The sequence below is a fragment of the Erythrolamprus reginae genome, chromosome 1 (genome assembly GCF_031021105.1).
Source record: "Erythrolamprus reginae isolate rEryReg1 chromosome 1, rEryReg1.hap1, whole genome shotgun sequence".
Classification (NCBI taxonomy): domain Eukaryota; kingdom Metazoa; phylum Chordata; class Lepidosauria; order Squamata; family Dipsadidae; genus Erythrolamprus; species Erythrolamprus reginae.
The window spans coordinates 92771208-92796677 of record NC_091950.1 but is presented as its reverse complement, the minus strand read 5'-3'; the positions used below and the strand labels follow the sequence as shown (position 1 = coordinate 92796677).

Sequence of the window (25470 nt, the reverse complement as noted above, 5' to 3'; positions counted from 1 at the left end):
TTTAATTGGAATGAATGATTGGGCTGAACTAAACCACAAAGAGTTTTACGTAAAAACTTCAGAAGCAAAGTTGATGGAAGTTTCAAAATTGTGATTAACTTTATCCTGAGATTTTAGTACCACGAAGAAGCTATCGTGGTAATCTACAGTTTATATGCCTTTTTTTCCTGTTTGAAGGGACCTAAATTATATTTGCAGCAAATGCAAGCTGTTATGTCTATTAGAAGACAAGGTGATATGTCTTGAGGAAAGGGGAAGAGGGTATCGGGGAATAAAAAGGTTTTGCCGCTGTTGAGAAAGGATATTAGAAAGAGGAAATTTGTCTAGGAGGAAAATGCATATTAGCAGAAGAACATGGCAAACAGAATTGGCAGTAAAAGAGTTCTTCAGCCAAAACTAGGCTCTTCCAGCAAAGAGGTATTGTGAAGAAACACTAGGTTGATCAATACTCTTAGTAAGGCTAGTGTACATATTGATATAACCTTGGAGAGCGGTTATAATGTAACTTGGCTTATTTGTAGAGAGTTCGGGAACATTAGTCATTCAGAATCAGCAAAATTTTCTGGCTCTGGACATCGTAGCTCACTTTCGCACAAAGACCTTGGCTTCTAAAAAGGCATTGCATAAAATTGCCAAAATGTGGGAGATTTTGATTTTTAAAACTATTATTAATTATTTGTGTTATCTTCATTGAAACCTACTATAGATTGTTCAGTAAAAACAAGACAGGAGATAAGTTAAAGCAATTTGAAGTATCATCGTGGTATTTTATTGGACCAACTCTGGGGATTGGGAGTTGGGGACATTGTTTGCAGTGATTCTCCTCCATTCTCTCTGGCGGATGTAAGCCAGTATTAATGGGACAGAAGACCTGGACTACCCCATTCCAGGCAAATGATTCTGTTTTTGTATTGGCTCAGAGACTGGAGGCTAGAAGGGTCTGGAGAGGCGAAATTGGCTGCAAGTCAACCCTAGCAAGAAATAATTGTCAAAGTGTCCCATCCCAAATCAGGAGAGTTGATACTTTTGACTGGATGAGATAATACTCCCCTTCACAGATCTGGTGCACAATGTGGTTCCTCTTTGATTCACAGATCTTCATGGAAGAACAGGTGACAGCCATGGCTAGGCAGATCTTTGTACAAATGCAGCTTCTTAGGCAGTTATGGGGATGTCTTAATATACCCATGTAAGCTATGTACTTTGTGAGCTGCACCAGTTGCCCATTTGCTTCCAGGTGTGGTTCAAGGTGCTGACTGTTACCTATAAAGTCTTACATGGTAAGCGATGTGGTTACTTGAGAACCGTCTATCTTCCATACTATCTGCCCCAGTTGATTTGATCTTACAGGATTGATGCATTCCAGATCCATTTGATTAAATAATATATTTTGTTAGAATAGAATATAGAATTCTTTATTGGCCAAGTGTGACTGTACACGCAAGGAATTTGTCTTTGGTGCTCTCAGTGTACATAAAAGAAAAGATTCATTTGTCAGAAATCATGAAGTACAACACTTAATGATTGACATAGGGGTCAAATAAGCAATGAGGAAACAATCAATATTAATAGAACTATTAAGGATACAAGCAACAAGTTACAGTCATACAGTCATAAGTGGGAGGAAATGGGTGATAGGAATGATGAGAAAAAACTAATAGTAATAGTAGTGCAGACTTAGTAAATAGTTTGACAGTGTTGAGGGAATTATTTGTTTAGCAGAGTGATGGCATTCGGGGGGAAACTGTTCTTGTCTCTAAGTTATCTTGTTGTGCAGTGTTCTGTAGCGACGTTTTGAGGGTAGGAGTTGAAACAGTTTATGTCCAGGATGTGAGGGGTCTGTAAATATTTCCACTGCCCTCTTTTTGACTCGTGCAGTATATAGGTCCTCAATGGAAGACAGGTTGGCAGCAATTGTTTATTCTGCAGTTCTGATTATCCTCTGAAGCCTGTGTCGGTCTTGTTGGGTTGCAGAACCAAACTAGACAGTTATAGAGGTGCAAATGACAGACTCAGTGATTCCTCTGTAGAACTGTATCAGCAGCTCCTTGGGCAGTTTGAGCTTCCTGACAGAACCAACTTTTTTTGGATGTTTTTTGATGTTAGGTAACCATTTTAGGTCTTGAGATATGATAGAACCTAGAAATTTGAAGGTCTCAATTATTTATACTATGTTGTCTAGTATTGTGAGAGGTGGCTAAAAGCACAAAAGTATGTCTTTTTTGTGGCAGCATCTAACTTTTTGCAATGAGGTTCCCCATGAGGTCTAGATGACCTCTGTCCTATTGTTTAAAAGGACTTTAGAGACGTAGGCTTTTGACGAGGGAGAATAAAGGCCCTTTATTTTGTCCTTATTCAATTTTGTCTTTTTCCCCATACAGTGGTATCTCTACTTAAGAACTTGTAAGTAGAAGCAATTTTTCCCATAGGAATCAATGTAAAAGCAAATAATGCAAACCCATTAAAAAAGAAATGAAAGCTCGGAATTTGGGTGGGAGGAGGAGGAAGAAGAAGAAGAAGAGGAGGAGGAGGAGAGTCGCTGCCGAACGAAGTAGATGAGGTGAGGGGAATCAAAAAAATCCAAAACTTTATGGCTTTAAAAAAAAAAAGAGGGACTCTGAGGCAGCGAGGAGGAGCACACGCCTCCCATAAGCCCGGCACGAGGCTGCCTCCCATACACTGCTCCAGAGAGAGAAACCCAGGCGGGCAAGAGGGGGGGACCTCCTGCTCCTTTGACCGAAAGGCGGCTGCTGCTGCTACCTGCTTCTTCCTTCCATGCTGAAGGGCTCCCCTCTCCTCTGGCTCGCTCGCTTTGGTGTGGTGACTCCTCAGTTTGGCTGAAGCCGAGTTGATCTGGCCGGGGTGAAGTGCCCCCTTTTGCCAGATGCTCCAGGAGACAACCTCACGCTGGGTGTATGGGAGGCAGCATGAGGGAGTCACTACAGCGAAGTGGTTTATTCCCTCTCCAAGCGTCCAGAGAAAGGAAAACCACCGAAAGGCTCTTCTGGCAGCCCAGAAAAGCCCAAGATGGCCGGGATTAAAGGGGGGTAGGCAGGAAACTGGCCGGGCCTTCGTGCCGCTCGCAAATTTCCTGGGAAATTTTTCCAGACTCAGTTTCTTAAGTAGATAATGGTTCTTAAGAAGAGGCAAAAAATATCTTGAACACCCGGTTCTTATCTAGAAAAGTTCTTAAGTAGAGGCGTTCTTAAGTAGAGGTACCGCTGTATTTTGTTTTGTTTTATTATTTTATATTATTTTTAATGGTTGTTGTTGTTTAAAGTGTGGACTTCACAATTATTGACAATTATTGACATTTATATAACAAATACAAATTTGTGATATAAATGAAATGATTCAAAAATAATTGAGTATTTTTTTAATAAAATCCTGAAATACATTTTTTTAAGATTTCCACAGCCTTGCTAATAATACACATTTTTTCTATGTACAGCGGTACCTTTACTTAAGAACGGCTCTACTTAAGAACTTTTTTAGATAAGAACCAGGTGTTCAAGGTATTTTTGCCTCTTCTTAAGAACCATTTTCTTAAGAACCCGAGCCTGGAAAAATTTCCCAGGAAATGTGAGAGCGGCACGAAGGCCCGGCCAGTTTCCTGCCATTTTCCCTTTAATCCCGGCCATCTTGGGCTTTTCTGGGCTGCCAGAGGAGCCTTTCTGTGCCGCTTAAGGAGGCTTTGGCAGTCCAGAGCGAACAAAGCATTTTCCTTTCTCTGTGCGCTTGGAGAGGGAATAAACCTCTGCCAGCGCCCAGAGAAAAGAAACGCTCCCTTTGCTCTGGGCAGCCGAGGAGTCACCACAGGTAAGGGAAGGTGCCGGCTACAAAGCAAGTGAGCGAGAGGACAGGGGAGCCCTTCAGCATGGGAAGGAAGAGGCAGCAGGTAGCAGTAGCAGCAGCAGCAGCACCAGTGTATGGGAGGCAGTGTATCGGACGCGCCGGGTGAATTGGAGGCGCGTGCTTCTCCTCGCCACCTCAGAGTCCCTCTTTTTTTTAAGCCTTAAAGTTTCAGATTTTTTTGATTCCCCTCACCTCACCTTCTTCCTTCGGCAACGACTCTCCTCGTCGTCGTCTTCCTCCTCTTCCCGCCCAAATTCTGAGCTTTTATTTCTTTCCTAATGGGTTTGCACACATTATTTGCTTTTACATTGATTCCTATGGGAAAAATTGCTTCTACTTAAGAACGTTTCTACTTATGAATCTGGTCACGGAACAAATTCAGTTCTTAAATAGAGGTACCACTGTACTTGTTTAAAGGGATCACATTCTTGACTAGCAATCAGATTTAGGAAATATACATTTTATTGGATTAAATTTATCTGATTTACTTCACCAAGAAAAAAACAAAAATCTCAATAAAATTAAGAATCTTAAAGGGACGGAGGGGAGAAGGTCTAACTGAAGATTTAGAGAAGATTTAAATAAATAAGACTCGACCTTCATATTATGTTTATAGGTTTGCCTGCAGATAAAAATGGCTACCAGATTATGAAACCCTGACAATTATATTTCAAATTACATAAACGCTGCATTTAAATATGAAAGTGATAAAAAAGAAAGTCTATAGATATTTTTTACCTAGTTACTTGTTAATAGGCTTGTGGTCCAGATTGTACCCAGAAAATTTACTGTTTTTATGATGTTTCTCGGTTGAAAAAAGAACCAAGTTCTAATGGCAAATTCTGTCAACCTATATGTTACAGTAAAGTGACTAGATTTTTACATTGTTAAAGAGGGACACCATTGACGGGGGGGGGGTCGGGGCGGGCGGGCTTGATTAAAAATGTGGATTATATGGAGCAAAAAAAAATTCTCTTTTTCTCTCTATCTCTCTTCCTCCATTTCTCTCCATTTCTCTCTTTCCCTTCCTCTTTCTTTCTCTTCCTTCCTTCCTCTATTTCTTTCTCTCTCCATCCCTCTTTCTTTCTCTATTTTCTGTCTTCTCTCTTTTTTCTATGAAGTGGCATATGTCTAAATGCTATTGCTATAAAAGAAAGAAAGAAAGAAAGAAAGAAATGAAGAAAGGGAGGGAGGGGAGAGAGAGGAAGGACAGAAGGAAGGAAGGAAGGAGAGAGAGAAAGGGAGGGAGGGGAGAGAAAGGAAGGAAGGATAGAGAGAGACAATGGAGGGAGGGAGAGAGGGGAGAGGAAGGCAGGAACGAAAGAAGGAAAGAAGGAGGGAGAGCAATGAAGGAAGGAGGGAGGGAGAGAGAATGAAGGAAAAAAGAAAGGAGGGAGGGAGAGGAAGGAAGGAAGGAAAGAAGAAGGGGAGAAAGGAAGGGAGGGAGGGAGGGGAGAGACACAGGAGAGAGAGAAAGGGAGGGAGAGAGGGAGGGAGGAAGAAGAGAGAGATACAAAGGAAGGAAGGAGGGAGGGAGAGAGAAAGAAAGAAAAAAGGGGGGAGGGAGGGAGGGGAGAGAGAGGAAGGAAGGAAAGAAGAAAAGGGAGAAAGGAAGGGAGGGAGGGGAGAGGAAGGAAGAGTAGAGAGAATGAAAGAAAAAAAGAAGGAAAGAAAGAAAGGAAAAAGAAAGGAAGGAGGGAGGGAGAGAGAGAAAGAAAGAAAGAGTCCAATCCAAGAAGGGCTGCAGAGGCCCCTTGTTCCCTCCCGAACCCTACCTTCCAGGGACATGATTTCCAGGATGAAGAGGAGGATGGCCACCGCACACAGCTCCATGCCCAGGATTGCCATGTTCAGCCAGGGTCCTGCGAGGGGCAACGGGCGGCAGTGCAGGGGGCATGCGAGGTACCCCCCATTGCCGGGGCCAGCCCAGCTAGCTTTTACATCTAAGATAGACTGGATCTCATATTCTTCTGGTTTCTAGGCCAACACCTTAACTACTACACCAAACTGGGTCTGACATATGTTGCATGATTAGAATACAGTGTAGTCCTAGAGTTGAATGCTTTCATTTTGTCTTTGCTAGAGACTTCATTATATTTTCACCAACAAAGATATTTTTAGTAATGAGTTATTTTATCTTTAGATACCTCATAGAATCTAATTTAGTGGTATTATGGCATCTAGAGCTGATTTTGCAAGTGGCTATTAATAACAGTTTAAGACTTTCAGCACCTCTTACAATAAAAGAGCTAAATGCTAATTATATGTCTTTTATACAAGCCCCTTTGTTACAGTTAAAGAACAGCAGCTCTTGTCAAAGTTCTGTCAAATTTTGCCAGAATTAGGAGAAGCGTTTTTTGCCTATAGAAGATCCCAGATACTTATTTATTTAGCATGTGGCACACAGTGCCAGGGAAATCTATACATGCTAGACACAATGAAGTCCTGGCAGCCTAGATTGCTAGTTTATTCTGTTGGGCTCTTGCACATCTATCCTTGGGGCACTGGTGGTGGTGGGACTAGCTTTACACCAATTAACTAGTAGCCCTTGGGTTGCTGGTTCTTCGGGCTCCTCCACCAGTTTCATCTCGCTTCATGTTGTGTTGCTGCCTGTCCAGCCGGGTCCAGTGCTGGTGTCTGCTTTCTACACACACAAATGCAGCAAAGGTTTTATTCACTGAAGTACCCATTTATCTACTCACAATAATACAGTAGTCCCTCGCTATATCGCGCTTCACCTACTGCGGCTTCACTTCATCGCGGGTTTTCAAGAAATATTAATGAGAAAAATCATTCGCGGATCTTCGCTGGTTCGCGGGTTTCTGAGGAAGTCGATCGGCAGATTTAAACAGCCCGCGGAACTCGATCGGCAGGTTTTTCCAAAAAAAATATATCTAAAATTGTAAATACTGTATTTAAATACTGTATCTAAAATAAATACTGTGTGGGAAGGGTTTATAAACACTTAAAACAATGAAAACTTACCAAACAATTACAATATAAATACTTAAATAAGTACTATCAGTCGATAAATTCCCCATCACGGATTTCACCTATCGCGGCCGGGTCTGGAACGTAACACCAGCGATAGGTGAGGGACTACTGTACATGTTTTCACACTGCTAGATGGGCAGGAGTTAGGGACTGGACGATGGGAGTTTGCTCTGTCTCATAGAGCTGGGCTTTAACTGTCAGAGTGCAGATCATTTCTGGGCAGCAGTTCCAGCATCATGAAGCCTCTATGCCACTGTATTACCCCACAAAAGCTTTCTTTTGTTTTATTTAGTGTTTGTAATCTTTTCTCTTTTTAATTCTTTAAAATTCATGTTTCAGGTAATAGAAAATAAATGGTTAGGGGTCTTAAAAATATGGAATATGTTTTCTTTGAATAATAAATTCATATTTCTTATGTTCTTAAGATAAGAACAATTCAACAGATTTTATTTCATGTGAATTAGCTTTCCCAGAATCTGTCTTTCAATTTCATTATGTTGGAAGTATAAAATGCTGACATACCAACATATGTGATTTAGCCTTGTCCAATTAATATTCCATTTTAATTTAATTTCCATGAATGTTCTATGTATATAGTTTATGAAATAATATGATTTAAAATATGAAATAAATTTTGAAGTATGTACCAAAATGGAATTTATCATCATACCTAGGTATCTAGCAAGCAATATAGCATCAATGGCTATTCTCTTAACATGGAAAATAATAATGTGAATTTATAGTTTTGGATTGAAGTGTTCACTTCTTGCTTATAAACTCTTTGTCAGTTTGATTGATCCTGCTTCATAAGGTCATTGTTTGGGGAACTAACTGCTTTTTAGCTATTAGGAACCTTTCAATCAATAGTTTGATATTGCAAGCTTCCTATGAGTCCTTATCAAAATAAATTTTAAATACAAGTTTAAGAACATTTTTTTAAAAAAAACAGCAGAAGGGCAATTAGAACTTAGATTCTGGAAAGTTTCTAATAATCTAAAGGTCCCGGTGAATTTGAAGCCGAAGTGGGATTCAGCAGGTTCTGATTAGTTCTGGAGAACTGGTAGCAGAATTTTGAGTAATTTGAAGAACTGATAAATCCTATCTATTCTTGCCTCCAGAGGTTGTGAATGCTCCAACGCTAGAAGTTTTAAAAAAGATGTTGGATAACCTTTTGTCTGAAGTGGTGTAGGGTTTTCTGCCTAAGTAGGTGGTTGGACTAAAAGACCTCCAAGATCCCTTCCAACTCCTATCCTATCTTATCCTATCCTATTCTATCCCTCCTGAGTCCCAGCTGATTGGGAAGAAATGGAGATTTTGCAGTAATCTTTCCCTGAAGCGGGGTGGGAATTCCCCTGCCACACCCACCAAGCCACACCACGCCTACCAAGCCACACCCACAGAACTGGTAGTAAAAAAAATTGAATCCCACCACTGATTTGAAATAGGAGGAGTTTGAAAGCAGTCAAGTACCAAGGTGTAGCACACCACCAAAGGGCAACAAAACTCCAGCTCCCCTTGTCTCCTTTCTAGTTTGTGGTCTTTCAGCTCACAGTCACTGATCTAGAGTCTCAGGATCTCTTGTTCCGATCAAATAATCTCTATTAATTTGGTAGCCTCCTGGTGTATCTGGCAGTCCCTCTGGTTACTCACTGGCTTGGTCTTTTGCACAACTCACTCTCTCTGTATCAGTGTTGCCCCTTTTCTCTCTTTCTGAATTGACTACGCTCTTTCTCTGTTTGTGTGCCTGCGTTGCTCCCTTTCTCTCTCTTTGGATTGGCTTTGCTCCTGCTCCCTGCCCCCCCCTCCCATATTTATGACGGTTGCATGTCCTGGGGGTCATATGACACATTTTGCAACCTTGTGACAAGCAAAATTCACTTAACAGCCATGTTACCATCTTACCATGTAACGACTGCAGTGATTCAATTAAGAGCAATTCTGTGGCAAGAAAGGTTGTAAAATGGGCCAAAACTCATTTAATAACTGTCTTGCTTAGTGACATAAATTTTTGTCTCAATTGTTGTCATAAGTTGAGAAATATTCTGTAAAATTAAAAACTATATAATGGATAAAAATATCTGGATGCTTTCTGCTGCTTGAAGATTTTTGTGTAAATTTCTCTCTGATGTATATTTTATGTTTTCTTTTAATACACAGTGTTCAGTTATATTAGTTGCTTTTATGTGTAATTTGGAATATAGAAACTAAGCCTAAACGATTTCTGCAAATGTTGGCAGCATCTTTTTGTAATGGAATCTGGATAAAATACTCATTTCAGCTTATGTACAGTAAACTCTGAATAGAGTGCCTACTATTTTAGCTGTGATAGATTTCTGCAATTGGCTACAGTTACTAAGAAATGTTCAGTTGTGTTAGCCACCACACAATTTATCTGATTTTCAGGAATAAATTTATGACATTTTGAAATGTAAGCTTATCTTTCATGGAGTTAGTAGATTTGTTAACCTTTTTTGTCTTCTGCAGATTCTAAATACATGTAGTCTGTTAGTTATTATGCCTGGAAACTATGGTTCTCTTTTCAGATGGAGCCTCCAATAAAGTTTAACAAAGCAGCATAATCAATTAGCATACTGCAATGAATTAGCATTTAGTCTTTGCAAAGAGTTAAATTTAGACTGTATAACTACGTAATTTGTTTCACTTATTTGAAAATAATTAAGTGTCATTGACTTATTAATAATTCAATGACAAATTAATACAAGGACAAATTAATACAATGCATAAATGTCATTTCAACTAAGTACTATTTTATAACATTTTCCCAGAATATATTTTACCATTAAAGCTTGTTTTGCAGGTTGCTTTATAAAAGGAAAACAGATATATCAATGTCATACTTATAGTCTTCTAATTAATGGCAGAGGAAGCTGTGGGCTTTTGGGGGGTTGGCTTGAGGGGTTAAACTTGAAGCACTGATAACCAATGGTTTTACTTACTACTCAGTTTTTTGACATGACATTGGTTTTTTAAGAATAGTCCTATCAGAAAATGTATTGAAATCTTAAAATAAAAGTACATTGCAGTATTTGAACCCTGGGCACTTTACTAACATTTTATCATGAAACTTTTTTCTTTTGATTTCTTATATTTCTCTTTATTATTATTATTATTATTTTTAGTGAGCGACAGTTGCTTCAGGAACCTTGCAGAAGACCGCAGTGGGATAAACCTTAAAGACCTCATCCAGGATCCTTCCTTGTGAGTATTTATTTTCAAGGGTGAATAACAGATTTCTAATTGATGAACCCATATATTAAGCCTATGTGGAGTACTCAAAAGTTTATTTCCAAAGCTCTTCTCAAAGTGCTTTAACAGTCACTCCTTGTACTGCTTTGATGAAGTTCCTTAATTGTGGGTGCTTTTGTGTGCATAGACAGCACTTTCAATGGAACAGTTTAACAGTCTGAAGTAGTATTGTATGCACACACTTATACAGACAGCTGGGTGAGCCTTCTGAAGCATGTGACTACTTTTAATGCTTTAACGAGGCAATTTACTGATGGTAACACATTTCTTAAATCAACTTTAAAAAAATATTGGCATGATTCATATTTATACAAAAGAACACACATACCTGGGTATATGCATACATGTAAAAATAACTCATAATCTCCTGTTTAAGTTGCAGTAGAACTTTCAGAATAAGAAGCACCACCAGACATTTCTGGAGCTAACTTAAAGTAAAGCAGTCCTTCATTTTGGCGTTAGCTTCTCATAGTTATGAAATTGAGAGATAAGTTTGATATGTGAACCAGTTATGTTTCATGTTCAATAATGATGGCATGGAATGCCTCATAGGAATTGAAGTTTTACAAGGCATCATAGAGCTGAAACAATATGGAACACTTTAGCTGATATTTGAGTCTAAATCATCAAAAATTATTTGCAATGCTAAGATTCTAGGAGACAAAAGCTTGGTTATTACTATATGATAGTAAGCAGTAAATAGATCACAGAAAGAACTTGAGTGGGAGGTGCCAAGAAGAGCAGTTAGTAGAATGCATACCACCTGGCTATTCAGGCATGATTTTCAGTGAAATCTTGGCAAACATTTCTTATTCTAATTTATTATGAGATTCCATACATAATTTGTAAAATCTGTAAAAACATACTTTCCACTAGAAGTCATTTCCAGAGATTAAAGTAATATATTTTCTGGTATCATTTATTTCTTCTCATCTTCCTTTTCTTTCTTGGATGTTGTACAGAAGCATTGCTTTACCTATCTATCTATCTATCTATCTATCTATCTATCTATCTATCTATCTATCTATCTATCATCTACCTACCTACCTACCTACCTACCTACCTACCTATCTATCATCCCGCCCAAGTCCCGGAGGACTCTGGGTGGTTCATAACAAAGATGAAAACATCATAAATATTGAAACCATCAAAAACATCTGTTAATAACAATTAAGAAACATATACATCATTTATTTATGATTGGATCTTATAATGATATAATGGTGAAATCAACAGCCCCAAGGCTGCCAGAAGTACCAGGTCTTCACTACTTTGCAGAAGGCCAATAGGATAGGGGCAGTCTGGATCTCAGGGGCAATGAATTCCAGAGGGTTGGGGCAGTGACATGGATAATTCCTCCCCCCCTCCCCCCCCCGAACCAATGATGGATACTCGGTATAATCTTTTGGGGGCAAAACCCACAGCCATTTGGTCTTGTCAGGGTTGAGTCTGAGCATGTTTCTTGCCATCCAGCCTGGACTAATTTGGTCAAGTCCATGGTTGTCATGGAAGCCAAGAACTCTAGATCTTCCTCCATGGATTCGCCGAGTGATGGCAAATTGAAGTCCCCCAGTACCATCAACCTGGGGAACTGCACTGCCAACTCAGCTACTGCCTCTAGGATATCAGGCAGGACTGTTGTAATGTAGCTGGGTGAAAAGTATGTTAACAAGAAGGCCACTGGACCCCTGAGTCCAACCTTACAAGGAGAAACTCACACCCAACAATCTCCAGGCCAGGGATCCTGCGAGGAAAAATATTCTTATGGGCAATGACTGCCACTCCACCACCCCTTCCCTGGAATCATGGCTGATGTTATACCTGAAACTTGTCCGGGAACATCTTTGAGAGAGGAACTCCTCCCTCCTGCCTTAGCCAGGTTTTAGTTATATATGCCAGAGAAGCTCTGTCATCTAGGATTAAATCTCAGATGAGAGGGGCCTTGTTGACAATGGACCTGGCATTGAACAGCAGCAGTCTGAGGCCAGAGTCCGGAGCTCCCAAGTCATCAAGTATACGAGGTGAGCTCAAGGGGTTGGAACAAGGAATCGCTTTAATGCAGTGAGTCCTATTTCCCCCGCAGATGGCCTACCCCTCAAATCTTAAAGTTGCCAAGGTTGGAGACTGCTGTTTTAAAGGGTGCATTATTTCTTTCTCATTAATTGGTTAATAAGTTCTCAGCTGTGCTTTTGTGACCACAAAATTGATATAGAAGTATATATAAAAATACCACATAACATTTTAGTGCCCTCTGAGTTTAATTTTTCTTCTGAACAGAGAGAAAAAGAAAAGGAAAGGGTTGAGAGGAAGAATGGGAAAATTAGGTTCTTTAATGAAAGGCAATCCAGGTCAAACAGTCTTATTAAGATTGAGAAAATGTAGACGTGCATATACCTTCGGTGTCAGGACATAGATATCTTAGTCTTTTTATCAATAGACTCATGAGCGCCAAGTCATCAAGAAGAAAAATTGATACTTCTAGATTGAGATTTTCTCTGGGAAATTCTGTGATATATTGCTTCAACTAGAGTCTCTCTCCAGCTATCTTTTTAATATTCTCTTGTAATTCTTAAACTCTGGCTGGAGGCTTTATCTAGGATTTGACCAGGAGGAAGAGGCTGGTTTGATAAATTATCCAGATATGGAACAGGAGAAATGGTGGGAGACATATTGAGCAACATTTATAAATGTAACATTAACTTCCTGCATCTTTATCTATCCTATCCCATAGTTTCTATTGCTTGTTGGCAGCTGCATTATAGTTGATGGCCTAGAAAATATTTAGCCCTAAAAGAAAATAATCCCTTTGAAGGAGTTGCTTAGAATAAGACCACTGGCATATCTGTTTTAATGTGTTTTCCAATATGGCTGTTTCCAGGTGATAGATGATGGGTCTGAGGCGAGCTAATATTTGGATAGAGGGTAAAGTATGGTAGTGGTTGTGGTTGTGGTTGTTGTAGTAGTAGTAGTAGTAGTAGTAATAGTAGTGATGTTATAACTATTGATGTTTACGTATTTAGTCAACAGAAGTGAGTGCAGTGTTCTGAAAAAGAATTTATTTCTGTAGATAGACAGTCTAGAGCAGGGGTGGGCCAAATTGGCTCTTCTATGACATGTGGACTTCAACTCCCAGAATTCCTATGCTAGCATGATTGGCTCAGGAATTCTGGGAGTTGAAGTTCACAAGTCATAACAGAGCCAACTTTGCCTAACCCTGGTCTAGAGTAATAATTATCCATGGTCTGAGCTTTGGACGGGAAAAGGAGAGCATGGCCTAAGTTTTTAAAGTGACAGAAGTAAATATGGCAGGAGAATGAGGATTGGTCATTTTAATAGAAAAAAAGCATTGAATTATGGTAATAGCCTGCTACTCTTTTAAATAAATTATAGTGCCAGATCCAAAGGTTTGAAGGCCATATTAAGTGTCAGTAAATAATAAACACTGTTCATTTTGATCTTGGTTCAGGTGAGAAAGCCTGCTTTGAATGTATTATTAAGTTCTGTTGGATAGAGGTATGCATGGGACTGAAAATATAATATTATTTCAATGAAATAAACTGTTCTGTAATTTTTGTTGCTCCATTCCATTCCAGCTGATTTTCAGTATCCAATTTCTGCTGACTTTTGTCATTATTGTATCAGAAGCAAATCTAGAATATCATCGCTAGATCAGGCAGGGGTTCCTACTTACCTCTGCTACTGGTGTGATGCATGCGTAGCTCCGGGTGACCGGCGGGCGCACACGTCCTGGTGACATTTTGTTTCCTGTGCATGCGCAGAAGCAAGAGCTCACCAGGATGTGCCTGCCCACCGGTCACCTGAAGCTGCCTGCACATCGCCGTTTTTACTACCAGTGCGCAGAGGGGCCCATACCAGTAAGGAACCCAATACTGGGCTAGATGCAGCAAACAATAGAATGCTGCGTTTGCTGAGATCAGGGAGAGAAAACAGAAAGTCTGATCTTTTACTGTCATCCAGTGGGAAGCATTAAGCTCTTTCAACACCCACCCCAATATTTAAATATGTACTTTACAGGCTACCCTGTAAATCAGATTATATATGAAAAGAAGGAACCCCATTCTAGGAAAAGCACGCATAAACACAAATTTCAACCTGGCTGCCATCCATCCTAAATATAAATTTTATTTATCATCAGAGTACTCTGTAGTGTACATAACAAAAGTTAGTGTCATGTATTCACTTTCTTTAATGCTTGGAGTACTGCAGAAGAACTGCAGTAAATCATCAAACACCTGTTTTACAACAGTGCATAAGAGAATTAAGTTCTGTTAATAACTTGCACTTGTAAGTTTAGCAAGCCTACCACAGTGGAAGTTTTGTACATTTTTTAATAAATGCTGAAGTTACCAAATCCATAGAAAAGGATGCAAGAGACTCTGCAAGTGTGAACAGCAAAATAGTCAAATATTCCAACAGCTAACCAACTAAAATTACTGTCTGCTTTTCTAGTACACTTGAAATTAAACATTCAGGAGCTTGAGACCAACAACATTGCTGAGCATGTATGTTTGTGTGGCATTGAGGTTGCGAGAATGGGGGAGCCATGTGAGGGATGATAAATAAATTGCATTGCAACATGGATTTTATAAATAGTATATAAATTCACAATACAGATCTCACTTTAGTGATACTTGGACTTCAAGAAACAATTAGGTGTACTATGTGATATCATCCAGTGTGGATTTCTTCAACGACATGATCCAGAAATTCCTTGCAGTATGATTTGCTTCAGTGAGCAATTGACTGCTCAGATTTCAAGCCAGTAAATTAATGTCACCACTCACCATTAGCCATATCTGAACAGCTGTCTTCAGGTTTTTCAAAAGGAGCATGTTTTATTCCTGCACCTTTCGTTACTAGGTCTTTCTAGTAACTTCTCAATTTCAGTAAAGTTTTACAAATTTGTTGCCCTGGAAGCTGCTTAGTCTAAGCCTGTTGGAACCAATCTTGCAGTTCTAATATGTTTTAAGAATGCTGCCTTACTTTTAGAGACAAGTTGGATGCTATAGTATTAATTTTATTAAAACTATCTACCATATTTTTGGTGTATAAGATGCACCTTTTTCCTCCCTAAAATAGGCTGATAATTAGGGTGCATCTTATACTCTGAATGTAGCTTTTTTCCCCCCAGCCCTAACTAGCTGCTAACAATCTTCCCAGCTCTTATCTTGCAGGCTCTTTCATTGTTTCTCTCTGTGAAGAATGTTTTCCAAGCCCTAAGGGTTTTTTTAATTACTCTAACTTGCTCTGAATAAGTTTCTTTCTAGCCCTAACCAGATGCTAACGATGTTCCCAGTTCTTACCGGCTTGCAAGCTCTTTCATTGTTACTCTCTGCCAAGCATGTATTCCAAACCCTGTCTTTGTAGGGGGTTCCCCCCCCCCCCATTGCTTTACTTGCTCCAGATATTTCTTTCCAGCCCTAACCAGGTTCTATTAATGTACCCAAGCTCTTTCATTGTTACTCTTTGTGAAGAATGTTTTCCAAGCCTTAAGTCTTTGCAGGGTTTTTTCCATTGCTCTACTTGCAATGTAAGGAAGATCTGAGGAAAGCTACGCACCTGGGATCAGCTGGGGTGTGAGTTTGGATGGGGGCTGCTAGCTTTCCACCAGGTTCTTTTCTTTTAAAGAGAGAGAGAGAGAAAAGGAGGCGGGCGAATAACCAGCTTCTCTAGAGAAAGAAAAGTATATCTCCCCTCAATTGCAGTGTAAAGACAGAAAGAAACACAGAATTACACTGCAAGTATTTGGAGTGCTTATATAAATCAGAAATCCTCACATCAGATCAGATGGGACACATTGTTATCCTTATTCAGTTTTTATACCAAATATACTGTATTCCTGGCTTACAAAACAGGTTACGCATATCGCTAAATCTGAATAAGATCTTCCATTCCGTTCCTCTGTAGTATAATTCTGAAACTAAGCAATAAGACAAATACAGTATATCATTCTTGCTGCAGTTAACATATTCCTTACAGGCATGTCTCCCTTATAGGCAATCTGTGGTACTGTCCCTGCATCAAACTGCTCAAAATTTCAATATCCACTGTTCCTTGTGTCTTGGATTTTTTATACAGGCGGTTTAGGTCTCCTTAATGGAAAGTTAGATTTGGCCAAGAAGAGTATATTCAGTGTAGCTTTCCATTAAGTTTTTGTCTTCTGCTCACTCATTTATAAAGCTCAACTCAAAGTTTATTGGTAGGTACACAGCAAATTAATATTCCATAGTCTTTCATCTGTAATTGCCATGTCAGTGAAGAATCCTCTGGAATTCCATCAGAGGTGTTATAGGAGAAAGCCATAGATGTTACATCCCTTACACACTAGTGTGGTTTACTACAACTGCCCCTGTGACCTGCCCCCTACTATCTGTTTTTGCCTGACACTCTAATCAGTGAGTTTCAGAACAAAAGGTATGGCAACTGACACTAAGAGTCCAACCCGGCAGAAGAGAGATGCCATGTTAGAGGCCATGGTGACACTTGCCTTTCAATAAGATGAGAAGGGGAACTTTCCAGCTCTAATTCACCACAGGTAAACTTGCCCTTTGACTTTGGGAACGATAACATCAAAAAGAAAGGGGAGTGAATCCCTCATTATTGCCTGTAATTATTTTTCTGGATTGTTTTTACAATTCTGATGGGGGAAGTGGTGTAGAGCAGTATTGTCAAAAGCAAATAGAAATGAGGGCCATTAAGCCATATATCAGGATCACCGTGGGCTACATTTTGACTTTGAAAACCATACAATTTGTTGCTAATAAATAAACATGACAATCAGGAACTAATTATAACTGAAACACAAAGAAATATTATGAATGTGACACTTTATTTTCAATATCTCTGTGTTTGTATATATATATAAATAATCCCTAATATTAAGCCGCGTCCATCATCTGGTTGTACGAGGTGGGACGAGGCACGTGTAAAAATCAAGCAAGGGTGGGGGTGGAGCTGACCCATGTGCCCCAGCACCCACTTTTTTAGGACTACCTCAGTCATTCCTGACAACAGTAGCTACTTGCAGCTATTCATGGCCAGACGCATGTCGCACATCTCACTGGTAGCTCCGCTCATGGCAGGACACCGCATGGTACATCACGCCAGTGCCAGAAGTCACACATGCAATGGCACACTATGCCATGCAGCCTCCTGCCGCGAGCGCGGCACCAGCACAATGTGCCACTTGGCACCTGGCTGCGAGTGGGCAGTGGTGAGACAGGTATCGGGGTGTGGGAGGCCTGATAGGAGTGGTTCTAAGGTAAGCAGGTAAGACATCCCTCTAAAATAAGACCCGGTGCTTATTTTGGGGCCTTATTTGGGGGGAATCAAAGTATATGCGTGTGTGTGTATTTCCCTCCACTACCCTGACCTTCCTCCTTGCTTACTACCAAATTGCAAAACGTTTCCTCACTTCCTACTCCCACTTATCATATCTGTACACAATCATCTCTAATTTCTGAGATCTCATGTGTGCAAATAAATAAATAAAAGTTTTTGTCATGGATGCAGACAAATATGCGCATCTCAGGATAATGTTGCATGATCCAATCTGGGCCGGTCACCCGAGGTTTTGTCTTTCAAGCTTTCAAGAGAAGTTCCCTGAAGATACACTCCAGCACAAGTCCAAAAGCTCAGAAGACAAAAGCTCTGGTGCTGGTGACTGAACCAGATTGGAACTTGCAAAAGGTTTTGTGTGGCTGTTCCCCATATTAAGTACAAATTTTACCTTCAAGTTTAGTTTAATTTAGTTTTATTGGATTTATATGCCGCCCTTCTCTGAGGATTCCCAGCAATTGTTCCCATGCATGTTTCTGAAGTGACTTGACAGTATGTTCTTTCTAGAAGTAAGAAAAGTGACTACTCCTAGGTCAGCCAGCTTGCTTCATCCCAAGGCAGGCCTCAAACTCACAATTTATCTGGTTTCTAGCCTGATACTTTAACCATTGCACCAAAGTGGAAACCTCAGCCAGCCAAAAAGATATTCAGGACAAAGCTGGCTTAGCGAGTGAGTGTACAGTGGGCAGCTGGATCCACAGAGGAAGTAGGAATTGGTTTATAAATTCAAGCAGCCATGAAATGTGAGCAGAGGCAGAGCTAGCAACCATGCCAAAGTTTGCAGCAGTGCCAACAGCTAGCAGTCCCAGCAGCAGGCAACCCTGGTTAGACATCTGGCTGAAAAGTCTGAAAAACATCAATCAACAAACAAGGCAGCCAAACTGTGGAAATGCTAAAAGATAACTATGCCTTAAGTCAGGGGTCGACAAAGTTGTTCAGAATCTAGGAGCCAGCCAAAAAATTTAGGAGCCAGAATTTTTTTTAAGCAAACTTGGTTTTTTGCCGAGTCTCCACCTGACATCGCTTTCACCCCCTCCCCCCCGGCGCAGGCCTGGCTCCGCCGAGCCGGCTCTGCTGTACTCCCGTCGGGATCCGAGGGGAGACCGTTAGTCAGAAACCGAAACAGAGAAGAAGGAAAGGGAGACCGGGCCGGGGATGCGGGTGAGGGGGGGAGGGGGGAGGAGGGGTTACTGGTCGGAAGTCACCGCGCACGCGGCCGGAGGAGGAATGAACAAAACCTCACGCCGGGAGGGGAGGGGCTTCCGCTTCTCTCCGAAGGCGGGTGAGCGGCCAAGATCGGAGCGTCTGTGTGCGGTGGGGGGGAGTGAAGGGGTTCGAGTAGGAGGCGGAATGGAGGCAAGGGGGGGAGGGAGAGACGCACGCAAGCGCAGGGGACGCTGGGAAAGCAGCTCGCTCCGAGGTTGATGGGCGGAGCTACGGAAGCCAAGATGTACCATTTCTGGGCGTAAACACAAGGCGGGAAAAATATACTGTATACACATACAGCAGTGTTTCCCAACCTTTTTGGAGCCGCGGCACATTTTTCATATTTTCAAAATCCTGGGGAACATGGGGGGGGGGGGGGCGCTAAAAAAAGTTTGGACAAAAAAAATCTCTCTTCCTCCCTTTCGCTCTATTTCTCTCTCCCTCCCTCTTTCTCTCTCTTCCTTCCTTTCTCTCTCCATCCCTCTTTCTTTCTCTCTTCCTTCCTTCCTCTCTTTCTGTCTCCTCCTTCCTCTCTCATCTCTTTCCTTCCTCTCCCTCCCTTTCTCTCTTTCCTTTCTCTCCCTTTCTGTCTATCCTTTCTATCTCTCACCCCTTCTCCCTCTTTCATTCCCTTTCTCTCCCTCCCTTTCTCTCTCATTCCTTTCTCTCCCTCTTTCCTTCCTATCTCTCTTTCTTTTTCATATCTTCTTTCTCTCCCCCTTCCTCCCTCTTTCCTTTCTCTCCCTCCCTTTCTCTTCCTTTTTCTCTATCCTTTCTACTTCTTACTCTTTCTTTCTCTCCCTCCTTCATTCAATTTTCTCTCCCCCCCTTCCTCCCTCTTTCCTTTCTCTCCCTCCCTTTCTCTTCCTTTTTCTCTATCCTTTCTACTTCTTACTCTTTCTTTCTCTCCCTCCTTCATTCAATTTTCTCTCCCGCCTCCCTCCCTCTTTCCTTTCTCCCCCTCTTTCTCTTCCTTTATCTCTATCCTTTCTACTTCTTACTCTTTCTTTCTCTCCCTCCTGCATTCAATTTTCTCTCCCCCCCTTCCTCCCTCTTTCCTTTCTCCCCCTCCCTTTCTCTTCCTTTTTCTCTATCCTTTCTGCTTCTTACTCTTTCTTTCTCTCCCTCCTTCATTCAATTTTCTCTCCCTCCCTTACTCTCTCTTTCCTTTCTCTCCCTCCCTTGTTCTCCCCTGGGGCTGCCTGTGCCTGCCCTGCACCACCCAACACGGACGGACAGCCCCCCCACGGAGGGAGATCAGGCTGGCGAGGGCGGTAGAACTACGTCACCAGCCACTGGAGGGAGATCGGGCTGGCGGGGGCGGCGAATCCACCTCCCCAGCCGCGCGGAGGGAAATCCGGTAGGCGGGCGGGTGGCCGCGGCTCCCTGCGCGCCCCTGGAAAAGCGTACAGGGAACGGTGCCCGGGGCCGCTTTAGCCGCCCCCCGCTCCCCCCGCCATCTCCCCGCGACTGCCTGTGCCGCTGCAGCCGCGGCCCCCCCCCCCGCTCCCACCGCCAGTGCCCTCCCGCCGGGCCCCAAAGGACACTTGCCGATGACGACAGGGAACCTTCAGCTGGGCGGGCGCTGCCGTGCCGGTGCCTCCGACCTCCCGGTTCCTGCTCGATGCCGCGGTTTCTGGCGCTCTCCTGCTGAGCCCCAAAGAAGGAAGGCGGGAAAAAGGCGCGAAGAATGGAGCTCTCCTTCCTGCCTGCCTTCTTTGGGACCCAGCAGGAGAGCGCCAGAAACCGCGGCATCGGGCAGGAGCGGAGAGGTCAGAGGCACCGCAGCGCCCTGCCCAGGCGGCACACCTGGCGGTGTGTCGCGGCACACCAGTGTGCCGCGGCACACCGGTTGGGAAACGCTGACATACAGTACAGCAGGCAACATTTTCTAGGCGCCAGACAACATTTTCTAGGCGCCACTGGCGACCAGGCGCCTGGGTTTGTCGAACCTTGCCTTAAGTTGAAATGAAAATAAGTTGTTTCTTCTCTGCCTTCCAAAGCTGGGTCTGTGCATTATTCATACTCTCATAACAAGGTGGAAATGGGCAATTCAAGCCTGTCTATAAAAGAAAAGGGACAAGTACGGGAAAGATAGAAATTTCTAAAACTTTTATAAACCATAGATATTAGCATAGGTAAAACCATAGAAACCAATAAACAGCAATATAATAAAACATCTGCTTTATCTCTTTTTATGATAAAATATCTGCTTAATCTCTTTCAAATCTTATTCACTATTCACCTTTATAAATCCAAATCCTTTATGGTGCACAAGTAGGAATTTATGCAAAGAAGGAAGCACTGTTTTCAAAAATTTCTCCAAAATATTTGAAATCAGTCTTCACTGCATGGAACAGCAAATGTTAATGTTTGAGACAAGGAAATATGCAATCCAGGTAGGCGTCTGGTGGATTTTGATAAACTACTGTCTCCAAATTCAGTTTTTGAGACTGATCCCTATGGTTTTAGTTTTCTTATTCTCTGAAAATGGGCTATAGAGCAGTAGTTGGCATTATATGGACTTTCTGTACTATTTCTATTTTTTTCAGAATATGATGTAAAAACTGTTCATCCAAAGAATAAATGATACTAAATTTCAGACTGAAGTTTATAGGTTGTCCCAATATGGCAGAAATTGGATAAATAAGGACACTGGGGAACCAGTAAGATAATCTGACTTTTTTTCCCCAAAGCCAGACATAACATCTTACCATCTGCACTGCTGCAAGTTAGATACTCCAAAGACTAATTAACCAAGTGTACCTACCCATGTGGCGACAAGGAGATTGAATTTTACACTGTAAATTTATCAGATATCTTCTTATATACCTGTATGTACAGAGCAGGGAGGCTTCTAACTTACCTCGCTGCCGGTTCGCTTCCTCCCTGCGCCTTGTGCACTTGTGCTTCATGCATGTATTTTTAAATTTAAGTGGTTGCTGGTCATTGACCAAATAAACTTCTTAAATGAGTGGAAAAGAAGAGATTCTCATAAAATTTGCAAATGATAGAAATTCAAAAGAATCTTGATAAACTTGAACATTGGGCTCTATCTAATAGAATGTTCAGTTTTGGAAAATCAGTGCAAGATTTTCTAGGACAGGAAAATCAAATGTACAGGTACAATAGGTGATACCTGGCTTAGCAGTAGTACCTATGGGAAAGATCTGGGTGTATTGGTTTTCTCTTGATTAAGCATGATTCAGTAATATGCTGAAACTGTCAAAAGAGACATTGCAGTTTTTGGCTGTATCATACATGTATTAGAAATACAGTGTCAAGATCACAGGAAGTAATACTACTACTCTACTTTCTGCAGTGGTCAGACCACATCTAGAATATTGTATTAAGTTCTGGTTGTCACAAACAGTAAAATTGCTGAGGAAGTGGAAAGAATGCAAGGAAAACCAATAAAGATGGCAAGAAATTTACAGACTAAATTCTACAAAAATTGTTAAATGTTTAGCTCAAAGAAGAAAGACTAAGGGGAGATATGGTAGCAGTCTTCCTATGCATGAATAATGTCAAAAGGCAGAGATTGTGGATTTATTCCCCAGAGCACCAAAAGGTATGGCAAGAACCAATGGAAGCTTTTTAGTGAGAGATTCAAACTTGAAATAAAAAGGAATTTCTTGATTCTTAGAGTATTAGGCAGTTGAACAACCTCCATTCCTCGCTTCTCGCTGTCCATCTCCACTCCGTTAGCCTTCACTTTGTCTGCCTGCCGCTTTTTTTTTTAAGCCTTAAAGTTTGGATTTTCCTAATGGGTTTGCACGCATTATTTGCTTTTACATTGATTCCTATGGGAAACAATGTTTCGTCTTACAAACTTTTCACCTTACGAACCTCGTCCTGGAACCAATTAAGTTCGTAAAACAAGGTATCACTGTATACCACTGTATATTAGGAGAAACACCTAACTATGCTATAAAAGTTCTACAAATTTAGGTTTTCTTATTTAAAAACTGATCAACATCAGATCTGGTGAAAAAGAAAACATCCACTTTTATATTACACTATTTTGGAGAGATTCTGCATATATTAAAGGAAATATTATACCTATGAAATGCATATAATCTCATTTGATATTTCCATTAATGTTAATTTTTCTATATTTAAGAATTTTTAAAAACAAACATTTAATTCTTACCATGTTCCTAACTCAGAAGGTAATATATTAAAGAAATATATTATTTCTTTATATTTCTTACAGCAATTTATATAACAGCTATATACATTTGCAGGAATAAGTAGACCCCTACATCTGTCTCAGGGTGGATTCCTCTTACCTGTTGCTACTGGTGCGCTGTGCACACAGCATGGGGAGTCTTGCGTGTGCGCGTATGCGTCCCCAGTGTGATTTTGCTTCTGTGCATGCACTGGAAGCAAAAATGCACCAAAATCTTGTGAGGGGACGCATGCGCGTGTGAGATTTCAGCCATTTTTTACTTCTGCGCATGCACAGGAAGTAAAAAATACCAAAAATTAAAGGAAAAAAGATAACAACACCCAAAGGACTGGCACTGGAGCGGTCGTGTACAAATTGTGCACTATGGCGGCCGCTACCTATGTGCAGTCGCCTACTGCACTGTTGGCAAACCAACTCTGATCTGTGGTATTTTGTAACCATCAATTGGGCAAAATGCTGCATCACAGGACAAAACTTTGTCAACAAAAATATCTCAAATCAGCTATCTTATGGAATGCTGGGGCCCATTATTCCCAAGGCAATGAAATTTGGGGATTTTTTAATTTCTATTTTTTGCTGCTTCAGCACCACTATTTTGCTGCTGTTTGGCATCGCCACCAAGCTGCTGCAGTCAGACATGGTCACATAATCCTCCTTTTCAACATTCCCTGACAGCTTCCCACAAAGCGATAGGGTACCCAACAGGAATTGATATGATTGTTGATGCAGTTATGCTCCTTGACACTTTCCCACTCAGTTTGCAGGGGGAAAACACACTCTTTTACCAGAGAATATCCGAAGCAAAAGTTTTTAAAAGAATGGATGGGGGCAGGGAGGGCAAGAGTTGCCTGCACTATGATTGAAACTCTCTGATTTTCCAACAGTCACATTGGTGATATCTTGTTTGCTCATATAAATATACAAAAACATGGTTTTTTTCCTCTCTCTCTTATACAATCCTTTCTATTCCAAGTTTGCTTAATAGCTTTCTTTTTCATTTAACAGCCCATTTCAAATCTCTCTAAGTCCTTTTCTTTTTGCTAATTTTAAATATGTTTTCTGATTAGCATTAGGGAGAATTAATGCTTTGCTTGTTTTACAACGAACACATTGTAAAAGGCTACCTTGCTTAAAATTTAATCCATTGAAGAGATGCTTACTCTTACAAATAAGAGTTGTCGTAGGGTAGGATGCATGGGTAAAATGTGCCTTGTAAGTTTAGGGACAAGCCTCTGGGCCTCTACCAGCCTCTTTCAATTTCAAGTCATGCATATTTATTTTTATATCTGTCTTGACAGTTGGTGTCCGAGTGCCTTTAGTGTTGTTGGAAGGAAACCTCAGGTTTAATCTTGCTCTTTAGTCAGTGGAGTAAGAAAGTTTATTGAAGCTAATAAAAATATAGTACTGCTTTGGGATTAATGTGAATTGAGTACATTGTTGTCAAGGAGAATATGCATATATTAGATGGCAATCAGAAATTGTTTTGTCAATGTGCCTAACTTCTAACACTTCACACTATCTCCAAGAGGAGAATATGCTTACTTGACATGGTGGTATGTTGAAATATTCTGGTCAAAGGTTTTGCAAATTGCTGGACAACATCCAAACTATCAGAGACGGTTACTGATTTATTAATTTTGTTACAATGTCTGGTGAAGTTATAAAACATTAACTTTTATACATCTTAATTCAGAGTACATTCATTGGATGCTTATTAATTGAATACTAAAGTTTCTTAACAAGATGGAGCCTGAAAATTAACTTGAAGGATTGGAGTTTGCTTGTTAGTTTGTTTTTGGTCATTTGTTCTGTTGCCTTGGGGTTAAATTAACTCTTAGTCAGGTGGGGGCCTTTAGGACAGGATGGCTGGATTCTTACAAATGCACAGGTGTTTCACAGTGGTTCTCTTCTTTCATGATTGGCTCTATTGGTGTTAATAAGAGGAGAGAAGGTGTGCACCCAATCCTTTATTTGTAGAGTGACTCAGGGCTTGATTATCTTCTTCTGTTTAACAACTCCATGAAGGCACTGAATTAAATCATCTATCAGCTTTGGAGCCTATTATCACTTTTGTTAATAGAAATAGAATAGAATAGAATAGAATAGAATTTTTTATTGGCCAAGTGTGATTGGACACACACACAAGAAATTTGTCTTTGGTGCATTTGCTCTCAGTGTACATAAAAGAAAAGATACATTTGTCAAGAATCATGAGGTACAACACTTAATGATTGTCATGGGGCACAAATAAGCAATCAGAAAACAATATTAATGTAAATCATAAGGATACAAGCAACAAGTTACAGTCATACAGTCATAAGTGGGAGGAGATGGATGATAGAAACGATGAGAAGACTAATAGTAATAGTAATCCAGCCTCAGTGAATAGTTTGACAGTGGTATAGGCATTGTTGTTCCCTCACCACTGAGTGTTGTTTAGCAGAGTGATGGCTTTCAGGGGGGAAACTGTTCTTGTATCTAATTGTCTTGGAGGTCAGTGCTCTAGAGCGTCATTTTGAGGGTAGGAGTTGAAACAATTTATATCCAGGATGCAAAGGGTCAGTAAATATTTTCACGACCTTCTTTTTTGACTCATG

At 40.8% G+C, this 25470-nt stretch overlaps 1 protein-coding gene across 10 annotated transcripts in view; it reads left to right on the top strand.

Moving 5' to 3' along the window:
- Positions 1-25470, top strand: part of GPHN (gephyrin) — a 255398-nt gene that overhangs the window by 31044 nt on the left and 198884 nt on the right. For all 10 annotated transcript variants that reach the window (XR_011559725.1, XR_011559728.1, XR_011559726.1 and 7 more), the window contains one exon: positions 9990-10068. Coding sequence is in view for 7 of the 10 variants with exons in the window: in XM_070759242.1 (XP_070615343.1) it covers positions 9990-10068 (79 nt within the window). In the remaining 3 variants the exon portion in view is untranslated. The remainder of the gene's footprint in view (positions 1-9989; positions 10069-25470) is intronic.